A 20,766-nucleotide genomic window follows, 5' to 3' on the forward strand; every position below is an offset into this window, starting at 1 on the left:
CTTGCAAGATTAGTGAGAGTAAAAATTATATTTATTCTATAATGTTGCAATTTAAAAAAAATGGCTTTTTGTGTATGCATATTCACTGCTGAATCATTAGCTGTTTGCATTTTCTCTTATATGCCCAATTTCTCCAAAAGACACAAATCAGAAGACAATGCACAAAAAAAAATGGAGTACATTGTGACCTTGCTGGCACTTGGACAGATGGATGACTCACAAGTTCTGATTGTTTTTTTGCTCTTACCTGAGTCATAATACATTATATCCACTAGAGCTAACTGTTTTCGTAGTCTCAATCTTTCATTGGTCTTGAAAACCCAGATTTTGGAAAAATGGGTAGAAAATTAGCACATTATTTCTGTCAAATTACTGTTTGACATCTGCAGCCTGTAAGTTTTTGGTCATGGCTTCTCTCCATATTTTGCTGCTTTTTATTCTACTGTGGGCAAGGTTTAACATGACCTTTTACAGACTTTTGACAGACTTTTCCTTCACACGACTTTCATGCAGAGGCACAACAGAGCCATTTTCCATTGCTGATTACTAAGTGTCCAAATCAGTCTTCTCATAGTAAATGCTCTTGTAGCCAGGATATGACTAACATACTTCACAATTTGAACCATCACTTTTCCCTGTAAAGAAAATACAATGCTATATCGTTATTCTTAGCCTGGAAGTTGAGAATGAGAACTTCAGAGAAGTTTGTGATTTCATAACATGCCACTTTCTACTTTCTAAATGTTCTAAATTCAAACTACTTTGTAATTTTCAATCAAGAAAAAGCATAGCAAAAGAGTGCATTTCTACCACCAGCAAAGGTAATAATTTCAAAAGATAACTAAAGCAAGATCTTAGTTCTACTTCTTAGTCCTTCCAACATGAAGATGAATTGGAAATAATTAGGGAGAAAGGAATTTGAGGTTATTCACCTTAAATCAACTCTTTCTCAATGAATGTCAGTTCTGTACTTTCAATATAAGACCTAACATGTCTAGTAATTGTAGAAGATACAGTATATATATCTTTACTGTATGTTAGAAGATATAGTATATATATCTTTACTATATGTATTTTATATAATTCATGCTACATCTAGGTCAAAATATTGCCTGTATTGGAAACAGAATGGGTTTTGAGTAAATAGCTCATTAAGAGATTTGAGTCCAGTTAGGTATTTTGTTGGGATCAGAAAATAAAGTAAGTATTGGGCATTAGATAGAGTATTACAATATACACATCTTTGAAATATCTCTATTTATGATTGTTTACATTAAAAAAAAAGTTTAGTTGTACTTTAACTAATAAGCAACAGGATGTATATTATAGAGGATGCCTTGCTAGACTAGTGTTGCTGATGCTAGAGATTTTCTCCTGAATCTCATAACTGCCAATATTTCTCTTCGGGATTTTTAAATGGGAAGATTCCAGCTGTGATGAGATTAGAAAAATTACATGAAAACATATACCAGAAAATACAACAACAACAACAAAAAAGCAAAGTAACAGGCAAAACATACTGAATTGAGTAATACTGAAGTCATATGTATTTCTGGATGTCTGGAGCAGCTTCACATTTTTGTACTGTTGAGTTTGAAGAGGGTGCATAGGTTGATTTTGGCAAATACCAGAGAAATCTTAATGTCATAAAAATGATTGGAAAGGACTTCTTTAAATCCTGCAATGAAATGCGATCAAGTTTAGTCATACTATCTATAGCCAATATTTCTCCCTGCTTTTTATACGCTTGTAAAATATTCCACTCTAAATTTTTTTTTTATTTCTCTAGTGCTGTAGTGCCCTTCTGATTATATGTCTATCAAGATTAATTATGAAGATTCTTTTTGTAATATTCTGTTTTAACTGGAAAACTATTGCTATGTTTCCTCTCAGTCCTCCTTATATAGATGAGATTAATGTAATTCCTTCAACCTTTCATCCCAGGCCACATGTTCTAACCCCATGAATCTTGGTCTTCTCTCCTGGGACATCTGCAGTTTGCACACATTCTTCTTGATTTGCAGTTTCCAAAACCACACTCGTATAGAAGCCTTAGCAAAGCTGAAAAAAAAAAAAAAAAAGGAAGGATTGTTTCCAGCATCTTCCCATGTGCTTTCTGATGATACTGTTTACTCATTTTAGTTTTTGATCATCCATAATCTCCAGAGCTTTTTCTACAGAACTGTTATACCTTGGCAGTAAGGTTTCTGCCCTGACAAAGGGCACATTCCTGATGCAGTTCATTATTATGTTAGCCTCTTGTACTACTTAACATTTATTCTTATTGACTGGAGTCCTGTTTATCTCAGGCTATATTTCCTAATTTTTCTTCCAATGTATAATTTCATTTAGACTAAATTTCGATACCTTGTGAGGAAAGTGTCACACACAGAAATGCCGAAAGTCTAATTCTAATTGCTAATGATTTAGAAAATATTTTAACTTAATCCAGTAACATAAAGCTTAAAGCTGGGAAATAGCTCTTGTTCCAAATGCCTTACTCAATATAAGTGTCATGTGATCTTTCCAGGAAGTTGTTGCTGCTCCAGAATTGTGAATTGCATAGAACATGTATATGAATAATATATTGAGCAATAATTAGAATGGGTGTCCTAATAGTTTTCTCCATCTATATCTGGGCTCCATAGAGTTAGAGAATGATATAAAATAATTCATGTTTACTTTCTTGAATAAGTCTGCTCATTTATTTTAAGATATTAAAGAGTTCTCTGTGACTATCTGGGTCTTCTCTTCTCCTTTTTATGGCACAGCTTGCTGGTTTGCTTATAATGCAGTGTATGAAAAGGTGTCATTCAGTAAGCGCTGGATATCTTAAACGCCTTTCTCCCTTACATTATGTTTCTGAAGTGTTTGATTCCCCAGTTCTGTGTATTTCTATACTTTTATTCCTCACTTTCATTGGAATGCCACCATTTAATGGGCCTCTGTCATCCAGAAAAAAAAATAATTTTTCGACTCTCATTCAAGTGTTCCTTATTAACCAGAACCTGCTTTTGGAAGATACTGCATTTTGTCTTCCTCTTCTTCTTAATCAAAAGTGACACATTCTGCAAACTTAACTTTTTGTATGCTTTCTTCCTCTTTTACCAAAAAAGTATATATGTTGTCAAGTCACATGTCCTGTTCTCTCAATATGCTGGTTTTTTTTTTTTTTCAGAAATCTCTTATGTCCTGAATCAGAGCATGACTATGGCATCACTTTTGTTTTAATTTTCCTTATAATTTCACTTAGGTATTCAACAATCCTCCTCCTTGCTTGGTTTCATAATTCAGGTAGTACACATGCTCTTGGACATCCAATAAGTTTTTCTCTTTCTCCCTAATGCTCCTGACATTCATATTTAGGTATCTCAGATGTCTGCTTCTAACTTTCAGTTGCCCTTCTTCTTGCTGTTGCTTCTTCCTGCTGCTGCTTCTGATTTTCACGATTTCCTGGCTTGAAACCAGTCTTGCTATATAGACAATTCAGAATTCAGAATGGGAAGATGGAAAATTTCTTCCTATTCTTTCCCAAAAGATATAATTTCCTCCTACCACTTACAGAGCCCCATTCACTGACACCAGTGTTCTTTTCTCAGCACCATCTGTGCACCTGCCCACTCACTTATAGCATCTCATAATGATTATGAAACACTTCTGTCATGTTTGCATCCCCTAAATAAAATTGATCATCTTTTGTCTTGCAATATAATGTGACATTCAAAAACAGTCCATGCTCTGCAGTATAAAAAAAAAGACAAAATATCTAAAAATATCTAAAAAGAGTTATCTGATATCTCTTTTTGAGAGGTTTCCTTTTTCCATCTGAATAATCCTCCTTCTTCCTAATGAAAAGGAAGGAGGTCTCACAATATCTGAGGTATAACACCTTTTTTAAAGATGATTGAAAATTATTTCAGAAGTCAGACATTACAGGACATAGGGGTAATTTAGGAAGTGGCCACACAGCACATCAACAAATAGAAAAAAAGTATTTGTTAATGAAAGATATATCTCCCTCACACTTATCACAAAGTAAGAAACATGAGTAGGTATTGCAGAGCAGCCAAGAGCAATTAAACATCTCACAGGAATCCATCTCTTTGACATTACTTCCTGTCAGCTAGGCTCAAACTTACGTAGAAGCTGTGTGCCAGCATGTTCTACAATACAATAAAAATGCTAGACATCATAGTGATTAAAGGTTTAATATTCAGTCCTTTAATCCCATTTCAGACCCTACCTCTTGATTAGAGCTCACTAATTTCCTTTCTCCTCAAAACTTCCTAGTTATGTTTCTAAGGTCAAAAGTGACACAAGGAGAAAAGTATCCTTCTGGAATTTTGTACATAGAAACAAAATACAGGTTAGGTTTTAAGAAGCTAGAAAATGACTAGTTTCTTTGTATTCAACGTTTGTAAGATTCAAGGAAGTATATTTATGGTCATGTGAGGAAAACAAAGCAGGAAGTAAAGAGTACTATGATATCATATGGCAACAGGATTATGTGAGTGAAAGTAGTTAGCAGATTTCTAGTAGTAGGATTAGAGATGAAGAGGGAAATGTAAGCTGGTATTGTGAACAAGTTACTTAAAGTTCTGAGGCAGCCTAACCTGAAATAAAAAATATGATATCTGTATATTCCATGGTAAAGTACTAGAGAATTTGCAGTTGCAAATAAGATACAAAAATTTATCTTTTTGATAATTTTTTACTGCCTCCTTAGTGAGCTATAGCCTGTTCTCCCCAAGAACCAGTAAAAATAATGAGTCATTAAAGTTACCTGTTTTAATATTCTATAAAGTCTACTGTTAATGATACTCCTGTGCTGTAAGCTTTATTGTGCCTTATAGAACTAATCTGATACCTGTGACTTGAAGTCTTCATTTAAATGCACGTTTCTGGGTATTTTAAAATCAGCAATCGAAACTGCTTCAGCAAGCAGTGTACCCACAGGATTTTATAAAAAGTTATTCTTCCTTAAAATGTAAAACCTCAAATCCTTCAGGCAGTAGTATCAGAGTACCACTAACAGTCTGCCAGTATCTCAGTATTTTTTATCAGCTTCTGCTTTCACACTGAAATTACTTCTTCCTGTCCCAACAAACTTAGCTTCCCAAACCTATATTTTTCTTCTTTCCAAACTTCTATATGTACGAAGGGCCCCTCACCAGTCCCAGGATTTCTCTGTGATGTTAACAGGTCCTGAGGGCATTATTCCTGGTTTTCTCTCTTGCATACAAAAAGCAGGGATTGTAGATCAACTGAACAATTTCAAATGGGAACTGCATTATGAAATTAAGATTCAAGCACATACTTTATATTCCTACTATTGATTTTTTTTTGTAAATTAAAAAGATCTCACTTGCTCTACTTCAAAGAAGAAAAATTCTCAGAGATATAGAATGTGCATAACTACTCCTTTTTGTAGGCGATTTTGGCTATAAGAAAAAAAATCCTATACTTTTAGCTTTATATAAAAGATTCCATTTTATGAGACAGCAAATTCCATGTCTGAATGGACAGATTCATATCTAAGGTAACAGTGTACATGAAGCTTAAATTTTGTATGTGCGTAGAAACAAATTTATTCTTTTTTTAAAAAGGAAATCAGTTTCACCATCAACACACACATAATCCTATATCCATAGATTATTTTGATTTACGGATTTATTTCAAATAACATTGATAGAGTTATTCATCGTTACTTTCCACAACCAAAACTATATGAAGCAATTCAAATTTATTTGAAAATTTAACAGATGCCATTTTGTATTTACCATTCTATTCTCTAACATGTACTATTTTTAAAGGGTAGATAAAGTTTTATGGTTAATCTTTAAGATAGAGTGCAGTAAAGAACAGGTTGGTAACTGTAATAAAATTCAGATATGCAGAATATGTGTGTCTGGTATTTGTGAATTCCCCACTAACAACCAATGAAGATGGAGATTAGTGATCACAATACAAATCTGAGTAGGTATCAAAATAATTGCAGTTTATCAGAATATTGGGCATTTTACAGTTAAATTTGCCCCACATGATTTATTTTAGATGAGAAAAAAAAAAAAAAGAATTTTAGTATGAAAGATATTACACCATCAATAGTGCATAATGGCAATACAAATCACTTTCCCATAGGGTCACTACAATAAAAAGATTTTCATCACATCAACACAAGTCTATTTAAAATGACAAATACACTTTTTTTTTTACATTTTTTTCACTAGGTTTTATGCTAAAGAATGAATTTATCAACATTGTAATGGACTTGATTACTTTGGATGTTGGAACAGACTACTTTCCTGATGAGTGGATGAACTTAACACTTTCAGATGTGAGTTGGCACTTTCTTATCATTACAATTGACTTATGAGTATGTGTAGGAAATACAGCCTTCCATGAGGAAGAGTAATGAGTAAGGAGTACAGAGAAAGATTTTGGAGGGAACTGTAGCAGAAGATGGTACAGAGTTGCCGAGTAGTCATTCACCCTCCCTACCATAGCCACCAACAGCTCAGAAATGACCTACTTTGGTCCCTCTACACCCACCCAATCCCATATCCAAAGATCTTACATATATCCCCCTATTAGTGTTCACCGAAAGTAATATGCAAGCAAGGAGAAGCTGGATGGTGGTGCACATCTGTATAAGCAAAATAGGGCCAGGGCATTGGTCCTATACTGCCAAATTGTCTGTCCAGTTCATAGTATTCTCCTAGATGTCCGGGCACGATGCAGGGTTATGATGAGCGTGATGCCTGTGTTAAGGACAGGGCCTCACAGTCACTTTGGACAGAGCCATGCTGGTTAGGAGATAAGGGTATTTATTTAGATAGATACTGGCTGTACATGCAAGAGACTTTAAGGGCAGAAGTCTCTGGCCTGTTTTATTTGCTAGCAGAGAGATGTCCATACATTTTGAATGCTTGATCTTAGTTGGTAATGAACTTGCCCTCTCTCAGAACTCATCTTGCTGGAAGTAAGCGGCTTTTACATCTACTATTGAGAGGGGAAGAGGTAAGAAGACTGTTATTTTATGTGCTTGTGTTGAGAGAAGCAGTGTTTCAAGGTTTATGGGTAGGCCACAGATGCCTCTGTTGAGACAATATGTGGCACAAGCATTTGAGGACACTGAGAAGAAGATCTGTGTCTTTGTCAGATAAAAGCCCTTATTTATCACAGTAGAACTGTGCTTGTACTAGTGTTGGAGAGAAATGTAAATTCACTATAAGCTGTAAATTTCATAAATTTAATTCTTCTTCAGCATAACTGCACTGTGTGCACAAGGAAGAAACAGGAAGAACTCCCCCATATTTATGCACCTTTGAAACCTCACTGCTGAGACCTGTGCATCTTAAACTGGAAAAAGGTTCCAAGGTTACATATTATGCAGAAAGTGTATATTTACCTATGTGCATTTAACAATATTTACTATTCTATTTTAATAGTTACAAAATCTGGCAAATGAATTAGGAGCAAATTCAGAACTTATTGACTGGCGCAGATTCTTGCTAGCAGCAGCACAGCCTTGGCCGGTGCCATCCATGACTCAGCTTCTCAGAACTCTGCACAGCTTCAAGTCTGTTGATGGAACAGGATCAGGCTTTGTTACACAGGAATGCTATACACAGGTTATAACACCTTTTTCAGTCATATCCTTCTCATATTCTCTTTGAGTTGAGTGATGTCTTGTTGGATTTATTCATATTCAGAAACTCAGCCTGGATTTTAAATGTTTCACTTTTTGAAGAAAGTTTCTGCTGAAAATTTTCTTCAGCAAACTGAGAGCAGTGTTAATATCTATCTTATATATTAGTAATAACAATCAGGCTACTTAGGCATACTTTTTAGTTCCATTTCTTAGTTTCTGCAGAGATTTATTTCTAAAGAAAATGCCCCCACTTCTTAAGAAACAGTTTGACTACTGTTAACTCATTTCACAGAATCACAGGATCACAGAATGGTTGAGGTTGGAAGGGACCTCTAGAGATCATCTAGTCCAACCCCACTGCTTCAGCAGGGACACCTAGAGCATGTGGCACAGGGTGGCAGCCTGTTCCAGGGCTCTGTCACTCTCACAGGAAAGAAGTTCTTCCTCACATGGAGGTGGAACTTCCTGTGTTTCAATTTACACTTGTTACCCCTTGTCCTGCCACCGCCCACCACAGAGAAGAGCCTGACCCCATCCTCCCATGATTAGTGAAAAATTATTTCAGTGCAAAAAGGAGAAAAATCCTTCTTTTTTTGGCAAAAACTTTCTCAAAAACACAATAATAATGCGTTTGGCACTATATGAGACAAAAAGTGCCCCCAACAACAACAACAACAAAACTATTTTACTTGATTTTCCAACCCTTAATTAACTTTTTCCCACCTTTGATTAACTATTTCTAGATTTTTTTCACTAAAGTGCTTTGCAAATGAAGATGTTTTCACACTTTGGGTACGTGGAAATTATAAAGGTTCTTGAATTATTGTTCTTTTTAAAACTTTTGATTGTATACTCAGCAAAGTTTTTCAGGAAACAATGAAAAAGGTGAATTTTTTTATATTATCAAAATTGTCCTAATTCTGTTCAATACATTATCATTTCCTTGTCTTCTTAATCATAATTTGGATGAATGTTGGTTCACTTTCCTATTCAGTACTGGCCTGCATATATATAAAGCTCTACAGTTCTATCAGGTAGGATTTCTTTGGTAATACTGAAATAGTTTTCAGAGCGTTTAAAGTACACTTAATGGAATATTTTAAGTGGTTTTTGAATGTCCTAGGAGCAGTTTTCCTAAATAATGTCTTTCCTAAATGCTGTTATTCCACAGGTCTTTCAGCTTCAGAACATCCTTAATTAACTTAGAACATCTCGCAGCCTGCCCCTCCACCCCAAATTTGCAAAGAACAAATTTTGTAAAGCCAGAAAACCCACAAAACATGCAAGTCTATGTGCTGCATTTATTATTGTGGTATTTTTTACTGAATTGTGAGAGATTAAAATATACACATTCTTTCAAGATACACAGATGGCAAATGTGATATTTTTAACAGATGACACTTCAAAAGTAATTTTAACTCAACAGTTCAGTTAGTTACACACTTCAGGATCACAACCTGCTCACATCTAGTCAACTGAAAGTAAATAAACAACCATGTATACTCATTTCTTTATAGACCTACCTCAAAACAATTCTTGCAAACTGCCGTAAAAGTCATGTTTCTTTGAACCTATAGTCAAAGTTGTTTAAAAACATAGGAAGGACTAAAATGTTCATAAATGCACGAATAACTTTGCAACTGCAGCTTCTTTTCTGGAACAGACCTATATAGGTAGGCATATAATTTAGGTGCATGAGAACGTCACAGGATTTTCCAGAAACTATTCCAAGCAAGTCAATTAATTAAGTAATTAATGGTCTACACTGCTCTGAAGATTTTGTTCTTGGACTGATTCATACTGTAAATCAAAGTCCTGATGTCTATTTATCCTTATTTGACATTTGAAAATACATTACATTTTCTGAGCTTAAAATCACGCTGTATATCTACTGTGTATAAAGTCTACAACCCATGTTACTGAGAATGCAGTGTTTTGGAATTTTTGTACATGCAGTTAGGAGAAGCACAGGGTAGATTATCTCAAACTTGAGTGAAAATTCTCTAATTTCAGAATTATTGATGAGGAACATCTGAATTTTTTCTTGTCCTTTCAGAGTAACTCATGGCAAGTTTTATGAGTTTTTTCTTTGTTATGAACATTTGCTTCCTTTCAGTCTTGTTCATTCCTTTCTTGCTAACATAATGATTCATGGTCTGTGGAATATGATGCACTAGAGTTAATGAATCAGTGCAGTCCGTAAAATTAAGAAAAAAACAATAGCAAGAGAGTTAATGAGCCTTCTGAAATATTTCTGCTGAAGAGGATTGCAAGGATGACATGAAGTCTGCTTCATTGCAATTACTTTGCTCATTTTTCTCTGCTACCTTGCATAAAAAAAGCAGAGAAAGTTTAGAAAGTTTTATACTAGCTTTAATTAATTATTTTCCATTCTGAAAATCTTTTGGAAAATCCTATTTAATTGTCTTTTATTGTTTTGCTTTTTAAAGGAAACACAGTCATGTATTAAACTTGCAGATTATAAAAACGAAGATATGATGTATAATTGCATAAAATGCAATGTTGTACACCATCAAGAGTATAATAATTCACCTGAAAAGTGGGAAAATGAATTATATTATTAAATTTATATTAATTTGTCAAAATAACATTTTAATTTAAAATCTATCTTGTCTGTCCTGAAAGACTACTGCATCTCTCGTTAGCATCTGTGAGGATATATGAAGATATTCTGTGAACACAACATACTGCTAACATACATCAATAAAAGTAGAAGGATGGTTTATTCTCTGTTTTACATTTTAGCTTTTATGTGCTCAAAATGTCATGAAACTTTGATTAATTTACTTTATTTTACTGTCTTAACAAGAACAAACAGCATTCAGTAAGAACAGCAGGAAGAACCCTTGGCTGGGAATCCAGATGGCCCTCCAGCAGCTCTGTTCTTACAAACCAGGCAGTGCAAGGGAATGTCCCCAGGCACCAGGACTCAATTGTCTGTTTGGTGCCATTGTCTGCCGAGTTCCTGGCATGCTCTAACGTGGACCAATTAGACTCTCAAATAATGTCCAGGCCAATGGGCTGTCTGGTGAAGGCCACCCTGTTTTAGAAGGTTGGAGGTGATGGAGGTGGGATATTCACTGTCTGTTGGCCTTAGCATTGGAGAATATTTTGGGGAATGTTTAATTTTCCAGTGCAGATGTAGCTTTGAAACTATGACAAGACTTGTTGTTTTGTTTTGTTGGTGGGAGCAGGCATGGATGGGAAGGGCTATGCCTCTGTCCTTTGTTCTGCTGCAAGAGTCTTCGGATAAAATTAGAGTCAATTCTATCCTACTCCATTTTCAATAATTCCTAAAATGGCTGCTAATATATCCAAGCAACTATTTAATTATTCTGATTTCATCGTGTACTAATAGCAAATTCAAAACTTGAAAAGATTTAGGACTTAATTTTATAGCAATCTATTTTTTTCAATGATTTTAGAACATAAAGCAATTTATTTTCAGGTGACAAAATGAATGACTTTTTTTTTTTTTTTTTTTTGGTCAGGTTGGTTTATGGTTTAAAGGAGATGAAGATGTAACTGTGACGGAAAGCTACACAGCACCTTTGCATTTTGATAGGCTAGGACATCTCATAAAGGTAACTTTAAAAAGAGTTTTTGTTTGTTTGTTTGTCTGTTTTAAGAATTTACTTGCTTTTCTAAATTGAAAGTTTCTTGGGTCTTCTGTATTTGTTAAAAAGCTTCAGTGGCTTTTGAAGTCAGGTGGTGCTTTCAAAAGCTTTTCATATATAAGAAACTCAGAGTTAAAAATAATGTGGAAACAGGGACAAGAATGCAGGAATTCAGTATTCTAAACCATACCATACACAGAAAGACTTACTTATTCTTGTTCTCCTTTGAATACCATTAATTTTGCAACATAATGACCAGCTTTTTAAAAAATGGGAGGCAAATGATCCCTGCATCTACACTAAAAATTAGAGTAGGACGTAGCTTTCCAAGGAAGAGCAAGAGGCAGGAGTGATCTAAGTACAAGAAAAGAGACTTATATTTAGGTAAAATCTATTGAACTTACCTGCCACAGTATAAAATTTTAGGAGTTTCTACTCGTTATGTGAAGATCCTCATTGTAGTAGAGAAAATATTACAATATCTGTTTTCTAAAATGAAGGGGACAACACCTTTCATTGAACTAGATTTACAAATTCTCAACACATTTTTAAAGTTAATATTTCTTTTCATCAGTCAGTACTTTATTTCACCCTGTTATCTATTGGTTTGTATTTGCAGGAATTAATTTGCATTTTTGTCCTCTTACAGTTTTTCTATACTTTATTTGCCAATACCAGAAGAGATCCTGCTCTGCTGGACTACATTCAGATGCTACTTTATTTTGCCTCCCACCCTGATCCTGCTGAAGGTGTTTACAGAGCACTTAGCGTTGCTTCTGGAACATATATTGAAAGAAAAAAAAAAGCTCATTCGTGTGAGGTAAAAAAATATTACAGTGAAATGGGATCAGCAGATATAGTAATGGTGCTACTCTTGCTTGCAAGTTATAAACAGGCTAGCTCCAGTCCCCACAGATAGCCCCCTTGACTTCATGGGCCCTCTGCAAATAATCCCCCTGGCTTTGGTAACGGTACTCAGAACCACACTTCTGAATGTCTGAATAGTTTTGTGTTAAGTAATGACAAAAGTTTAAGATATTTTGTGGTAACTATGCCTTGTACAGGTGTACAGATGGACTGATGACATTCCTTGACCTTATCTCAGGCAATTAAAACCTGCTATCAGTACCTAAGAACTAAACTGTAGTGTGATTGCTGGTATTGCCATTTAAAGATATATAAACTGATGATATTACTGTTCTTGCTTTCTCATTGTCTTTCTTAATGTTAGTTAAAGGTTTAAACAGCTTTGTTATCATTTTCCACTGCTTTATTTTGCCTGTAAATCGTAAGCGTTGATAAAGTAATAATCAGCTTCATTGACTTATTTTTAGAGCTTATCCCTCTAGATAATAAAATGTTTTCCTACAGTGGCACAACCACGGTGACTCAACATTTAAAATACTGTTATGCTCTCCAGAAACAATATTAAAAGAGTATTGTTTTACTATGGTCTAGTCCCCATGTATAATCATAATTACATTTTATCACTACAATGACAAAATGTATTGCTGTATTCCCTTGTGTCTGCCTTTATTGGGCACAGCAAAGGTTTGGAACAGGAACACAGATGCAAAGGGAGGGCAGATTTATCTTCAATGAATCTATGAGCGGCAGGGTTAGCAGAATTTTTAGATTATCCATAGGAGAGATTGAATAAGGCAAGATCATTCTCACATTTCATAGAAAGAGCACAGAAAGGAGACTATGCTCCCAGTTAGATACATTAGATTTGAACTTAGTCTCCCATATTTCAGTGGATAGCTCTCTCAGGTCATCGGATATAAAGCAATACAGTCTCTTCTCCTCCTTCGGGCTCTGGTTTGGTTTTGTCTGTTTGGTTATCCCCAGAGTCCCACCTTTGGTAAAGCTGTAAGCAACTGGACTGGTGTTAGCACCCATCTGCCAAAGAGATACAAGGAAAGGGAAACAGTTCCCTTAAATCTCTAGATTCGCAACATATTTGGGGGAGGCAAGTTTTATATCCCACCTATGCTGAGTATTTAGCAATGATTAGTTTCCCACTCAATATATTCACCCTGTGAATCTCTGCTCTATCTGATGTATATCACTCTATGTATTATATAGAATACCTAGAATTGTCTGAGACTTAGATGCTAAGTGAACATATGGCATGTGTGGACTCTCCTTGACTTTATAGTCATCTTTTTCTTTACAGTCATCTTTTGTGAGTAACTTGTGACTCGGAGAATTGCAGGACTGGCAGAATATTTTTTCAGTCTTTTCTTTGTTCTTAGACCTTGTGCTCCATATGTGTGCTGTTTAACAATAGACTTAAATACAGAAAAAAAAAAAGAAGAGAATGAATCATATAATGATTCCTTTGAAGTAAAAGACAGTTTTCAACATTGGTTTCAACAGCACCAATGTTTCATACAGGACATTCAACAGCCACAAGGGGGCAAAGAATAATTAATGAATTGGTATCATGTCATATTAAATAAGTCAAATAAGAAGGCCTAGATCCCCGAAGGCATCCAAGGCATGCATTCAGTTCCAAATTAAGACACCTAAATAGTTTTCTATCCATAGTTGTTAACACGTGACCTAAATCTCCAAGTTCCATTACTGCTATTGGATATCTAACATACAGTGTCAATAAAATTTGAACAGCTATTTACCACATCTTAAATGTTTTTTTTTTTTCAACAGCAGCTTAGATATTTACCTTGCAAGTAAGTACTTACACAGAGACAACCAACAGGGTTTCTCTTCTCTCTCTTTTGTTCTGTGATGGCATTGTGCAGATTCATGATTGGTAGGTGCCCAAGAAAATACTTCTGAAATGTCAATGGTGTTAATGAGAGAAGGTCATTTTTTACTTATACTAACTTAATAGTTAAAATAACATTTTGTTATGGTTTGCCATAACACTTTGTTATGGTTTCTGTAGATTTTGCAGCTCTTTTAAAATGTAAACAGTATATCAAAGATGGAAAAACCTAAGTGCTGTTGAATGCTGAGAAGAGTGGGGCGGTGACCCTCTGGCCACCCTCTTGAAAAAGGCATTGTGGAAAGCCTAAGATGTGTAACACCAGTGTGACTGACTCACAGCTGTCTCTCTTAGTGAGAAGTGGTATTCAGAATTAAACAGAATTTCCTCCTGTTGGTGTTCATAGTTATCCTACAGACAGTGGCCTAGCGTAGACAAAAGCGTCGTTCACCTTTGTAAGGTCCATTTCATCCTTGTGCTTACAAGTTACTATTATGAGTTTCTCTTTGGGCATATCTAATATCACCTGGAAATTACAAAACACTAAATTTTTATCATCCTTTCCTTGCAGAGTGCTGGTGGGCCTATGTTAGCTGATATCCATGCAGTAACTCCTTGAATTGGACTAGAAAATCATTACAGTTTTTATCATGTGAACATCCAGAATTTGTGGAAAGAGAATTTCTCCCATATTATGATTTACCGTATTTGCTTTGATTTATTTCCCCTAATGTGAACTACCAAGTTTATTCTTATTCTTTATGTAAATACAAAATTCTTGGTAGAGTGTATGGTAATTTGTAACTACTAAGTATCTTCATTTTTTATTGTTCTGAAAAACTTTAATTTCTCATTGGAACATTGGCCATGTTCCTGGAAAAAACTCCACTAACGTCAACAGTATGGATATTTCGGGAGTCTTATAATTAGTTCCTTCATTCTATTTCATTCTATATTACAATGGATAATTTTGTGTGTGTTGGTGATTTTTGTTTGTACAAATGGAACTTTGAAAATATAATCCCCTGCTCCTTTTAAAATGTCTAACTGAAGTAGATGACATTGAGTATTACATCTTAGCTTTCTTTTCCTAAGCTGCTTCTTATACTGACATACAGATAAATGAGGAACCTTTAATAGAAGAAGATGAAAAAGAAATCTTAAATTACAGAGGTAAAGGATTAATTTCTCTGCCAGCTCTACTCAAAGTATTTCATAACGATGGAAATAGAGATGAAGATAAACATAGTCTGCAGATGGAGGGCAGCTATAATATGGTAAGTTAGTTAGTGTAAAGAACGCTCTGTACTTTACATTATATGTTACAGAAATATCTGCTGCAATCTTTGCTGTCTCCCAGTATTTTTAAATACTTCTTTAATGAATTGAATGAGTATTGTTTTTTTCTTAAAGCATTTCATGAATATATACAGACAAATTGGCAGTGAAGATCTGAAACCCATTCCAGTTGAACTCCTTTTGAAGCATCCTTTTATTCAAGACTTAATCAACAACTATCAAGAGTACAAACTTCCTGTAAGTACTGCTTTCTGGGACTAAGAAATTTATAAGTAAATATACTTACTATATCCCAGGAATGTAAATGTCATGAATCGAAATACTGCAAGGTTTCAGTTAATAATGTATAGAACAAAGCAGGTTGCAGATTTAATTAAAACTTCATCCATGAAAGAGTGCTTTGCTTTCTGACCCATATTTTTAAACCTGTCTTGTCAGCTTATAGCATCCTACAAGCCCTCTAGTGCCTTGCCACATATGGCATTGCGTTTCCCTCCACCCACACAAATGAGCCTGGCTGACTTCTCCCCATTTGTAACAAGACGTAACTTCAGAACTCTTTGGGATATGTGATAGAGCATGTTCCATGTCAGGGCAACAAGACGGCAGAAGAAGGCATGCACAGAGGTAGTGCAGGTTCAGATGTCCTTCCCTGACACACTCGAGAGCTTCCTTGTTGCCTGCACCTATATGTAAATGTGCATATAGCAGTTTGCACATTAGGCATGTTTGGGCAAGTTTTTTTAATCACGCTGGATTTTGTAATCTGAACATATTTTCAGTTTCACTCATTTCTTTGTAGACCACAGCATTTCTTAAGCTAGCTTTGTGTTATATTAATGGTCTGTTTCAAGGACCATTCCTGTAAAAATACTTTGCTGTCTTCATAACATTCAACATACTGCAAGCTCCCCATGAAAGCCAAATATGTTGCAACCAAAAGTAGCACTGAGCTAGAGCATAAACTGGGTAATGCCATGTAAATATATTCTGCTGCTTTCAAAAAGGGGGACTTCTGAAAACCTTGACGCACTAAAGGATGTATTCTTAATCAAAATTTCTAATCCTTCAGTACTCCTTTGGGCAGAAGCTATTTCGTGGAGCTGAAAAAGTAGTTTGTATGCATTTAAAGATTTATTAGTTGCTGTAGAGAATAAAGCTTTAATGTATGAATCACCTGTGTTATTTGTGGCTGAGGGGGGATACATTCAAGGCAACACTATTATCAAAATTTCCACAGCTTTTCTGTGGAAGATATGTATATATCTTGTAACATATTTATTCTACTGATCTGTCAGATTGATTTGATGTCTATATCTCTTACCTTCTTAGTTATAGGCACAGAACTTTAGTTTTTATTTATTATCCTTAGACTTTCCCCTTGAGAAAGTTTATACTGACAGTATCTCAAATACAGTGGTTTCCATACTTAAAGAGGAAATATTTTTACTCCTTGACTCTCTATTTATGAGTACATAAATAGAGACTGATGTTTTATGAATGAAATCAACAATTTACAATCTTATTTTAAAATTCTTATTAAGGGGTGAAGAGCTCAGACCACAAGTTCTTGGTCAACTTTGGACCATATTATTGTATTCACCACCAAACAGGCACAGAAACCCAGTGGTCACATTTTATGTTTTAAGTAGAATTTTGGTCAGAAACATATCTAGTCCAGAAATACGGTTTTCTTCAGACAGTTCTTTAGACAATTGTATTTGATGAACAGGTAAAAATTATGCTTTCCAAATTAAGTAACAATAATTTTAGCATCAGTTGTTCTTTTGAACTCCTCCTGTGACTATAAAAATCTCCATAAAAATGAAATTCAACCACCCTGCTGTTATTTTGAGATCTTTTATGAGATAAATATAGCAAGGTAGGGTGTGGTTTCTCAGGTTAAATTGCTTCTGCTACTGCTGTCATAAACAGTGGAAAATAAAATGTTTTGCTGAAAACTAAGGATAAAATACTTAGTGGACTGGATTTCTTTGCCCTCTTGATGACCCCCTTCAATTTTAATTAATAGATTCTGTGATAAGGAAATAATTATCTGCTGATGGGATTTACGGTGACCTTTTGAAGGAAGTTTGCTGTCTCAGTTCACAGACCAGTGGGTTGGCAACCACCTACATGATAATAACTTTTTTGTTAGCTTCAGTCTCAGTCCAAATGCCAACAAATAAATAAGCATGGAAATATTTTTTTTTTCCCCTCGTCTTTGGTGTTAGAAGTCTTTCCAGTCCTGATTAGAACTTACAAGTCTGCCACTATTAACACATTTCTTTGTGCTAGCTATTCTCCTTTAGAATAGCTAGCATTTACTATTTATTAAATAAGCACTTACAAGTAAGCTAGGCAATTATTACAAAATTTGTTTCTATTTACATCAGCCATTGAATATTTTACAGCAGAACATGATTTCAGAACTCCACGTATCATTTAACAGACAAAAAAGCTTTCTGTCATAGGGATAGGTCATATAGATTCTATTCAATTTGGATTATGAGGAGCATAGGCAATATATACTTATATATACTGTATATATAATGCCTTGGGCAAAAAGCATTGCTGAATCACTGTCTACTAGTAGGCAGTAGCAGTGATACTTATGAAACTTGAGAAGCCTTTTTCATGTGGTGTTTTAAATGTCCCCGTGTGCAAGGGAAGGAAAATTTAACTCAGTGCTTGAAAGGGCTTTTAAATACCCAGGCTAAAACAGACACCTATGTTTGACTGCTTTTTATCATGTATTCAACCAAGAAAAGTGTAGGAAATGCAATCAGACATGAAAAATAGTGTGTTTCTGACACTGAAAATGCTAAAAATATTTCTTCATGTAATGAGAATATTAAGTTTACTTCATCAGACAGAAATCATAAATCCTTAGAGAGACTATTTTTTTCAGCATTTTGAAGTTATTTATCATTTTGGTTTCCTTTGTAAAACTAGTAATACATGAATTAAATCTATCCAGAGGAAAATTTCCTTCAAATTTCTTTCTTATCACGTCCTTAAATGCTTTTCTGTCACTCTGTTGCATCAAATAATCATTTTAGATCACACCATTCTTACCTTTAGACTGGTACTTAACTTATACATCTGTGGTATTGTTAGAACATAAATTTTCCACTTCCCGTTCTCATGAACATAATGACACTATCGGGCGTATCACTATACATCATTTGCTCCATAATAATCTACACTAGTTTCCTTAAAATTCTTATATTTTACAAGAATATATACTTGCACTTTGTATTTAAATGTTTTATAATAAAATTCACATGCCAAAAGTGCTACAGTTTACTGAGATCCCCATCTGCCTCATGTGGCATGATAAGTACTGATAAGGAATTTGCTGAAGGTTCCATTTGCTTTTGTTGAACCGGAATTGAAACTTTTTTTCTGACTTAATGTGCTGAAAGAGGCCTCTTTTTCAAACTCAAAGATGTTAACACAACACTTTAAAACAAAGAACTGGCAAAATTAATCTTTTAACCTAGGTCTTCTATATTCACTGAAATGGTGCTGCTATTCCGCAAGTCATATGGGGCATCATTCGGTGCAGGTAGCTTATGCTTCTGAAATTTCATTAAGATATGCATAAAATACATATGGGAATATGTGTTTGAACTTAACTCATTTATTTTATAAAGTTTCTGAGTGTACCCCAAAGTCTGCAAAAAGAAATCTTTCACAGGGGAAAAATGTGATTATTGACAATTATTATGTTAAAATGTTATTATTATTTATCTTTGTAATAAATATTCAGCACAACATTGTTTCTTAAAACACAATTTCCTTATTCATCCTATCTACAAAATTGATAGTATTGCTGAAGTTGGAAACAAAGATTGTTATTTAAAATTACAAAAAATTTGAAGATGGATCTGACTGCAGCCTGAAACAATTTTTTAACTGTCTTTTCATTTTCTTTTTCATAGGATTTTAAAATCCTTCTCTACAGAGCTGAACGAGCACAATCAGTTGATGGAGAAACCACAACATATAAAGACATCAAAGACTAAAAAATCGTGGTTGGTTAATATTAAGATTTTTTTAAAGTGTCTAAGAAATTGGTCTTAGATCTACCATCCTTCATTCCATAGGAAAGAATTATTCATTTATGATTGCAAGAGTCAAATCCTGCAGCATTTACACATTTTCTGTTACTTTAAAAGGAAGAGAAAAACTAAAAAAATAGAGAGAATATAATTTATGAAGATTAAATAAACAGATATTTCTAAAAAGAATGAAACTGCCTTCTGAATTTTAAATAGAGCTGATAGTGTGTTCATTACTAATTTGCATAGAATTGAGTATGTCCTGTTCCCGTAGGAAAACTATTTGGTCATTTTACTAATGTTCATGTATATGATAGAAATTATTTAATTTTTTAATGTTATAGTTAACATTATAAGGAAATGAAAATGCAATTTTCTCTAAAATCAGGATTACCTACCAAAAGGACATGATCTACCTGAAAATGTAATACTTATTAATAGAGACATGATGAATATTTGCTATCCAACCTTTCAGTTTGTAGTCTTCCGCTTACTGCTCTGCTACCACCCACGAAAATTCTGCAGTGTCTTTCTCTGGTGCAGCCCCACGTGCAGCCTAAAGGTGTGGGTGTCATTGGGTTCTGCATGGTGCTGCGCAGAGCAGGCCCCAGAACAGCAGTGAGGTTGGGGCTACATGGTTTGGGATTCCAGCAGTAATTCTGCCCGTAATATTGGTGGACATTAGGCCTTACAGTGACACTTCACTTTTCAGTTATCTTTGCTAAAAGCCTTTTTTGAATCAACAGAGCATATCAAAGGAAACTATTAAGACAGAAACTTGGCAGGGGCAGGCTGCATATAATCCGTATAATAAGTATTTATCTAAAAATTTCTACGACACATAATGATGCTAAGAAGCTGTTGAGTTCTTTGGCAGATTATGGGGGGTCTTGGTGAAAAAATATCCTTATTTACTTCTGCAACAGTCTTTGCCTCTTTTGCTTCATCCAGTTCAGCCATTATTGACTCTGCTGCCTGTTGTTTTGAAATAGTTTTCACAGAAATTTTCTTCATAATTGTGTCTTTGTGTCTTGTAGTTTTATTCAACATTTTTATTCTTTTGTAGGTAATGATGGTAAGTATGAGGTGGAATGAATTACATATATTTTTTTGGCAGGGAGAAGGACGGGACTCTTTTTAACGTAAATTTTAGACCACCATTTCTAATCAATTACTCTGAAAATCATCTTTGAGAAGTCTAACATCTCCTTAGGTTTTAGTGTATCAGTCTTCTCATCCAAGCTTTCAAGTATACTAAAGACTCGACATAGCAAATAGGTAGTTGTGATTATCAGTACTTAGTTATCATCTAATTTGCAATCTAGTAATGTCCAAGCTGCTATCAAATATTGTGTTTTCAATATTGTCTTAGAA

At 34.6% G+C, this 20,766-nt stretch overlaps 1 protein-coding gene and 1 long non-coding RNA gene across 2 annotated transcripts in view; one reads left to right on the forward strand and one right to left on the reverse strand.

The window, feature by feature from the left end:
• LOC148593136 (uncharacterized) overlaps positions 1-20,766 on the reverse strand; it is a 396,995-nt gene that overhangs the window by 244,778 nt on the left and 131,451 nt on the right. The window lies entirely within an intron of this gene.
• Positions 5,946-19,469, forward strand: LOC148593138 (sperm flagella and cilia-associated protein 2-like). Its single transcript, XM_088532099.1, has 6 exons — positions 5,946-5,976; positions 6,231-6,337; positions 11,167-11,259; positions 15,145-15,303; positions 15,440-15,562; positions 19,273-19,469. The coding sequence occupies exons 1-6, from the start codon at positions 5,946-5,948 to the stop codon at positions 19,354-19,356; spliced, it is 597 nt and encodes a 198-aa protein (XP_088388225.1). The 3' UTR covers positions 19,357-19,469.

Source organism: Tinamus guttatus, unplaced genomic scaffold (assembly GCF_059628265.1).
Source record: "Tinamus guttatus ecotype Peru unplaced genomic scaffold, ASM5962826v1 Tinamus_guttatus_pri_ptg000455l, whole genome shotgun sequence".
In the NCBI taxonomy this organism is placed as follows: Eukaryota; Metazoa; Chordata; class Aves; order Tinamiformes; family Tinamidae; genus Tinamus; species Tinamus guttatus.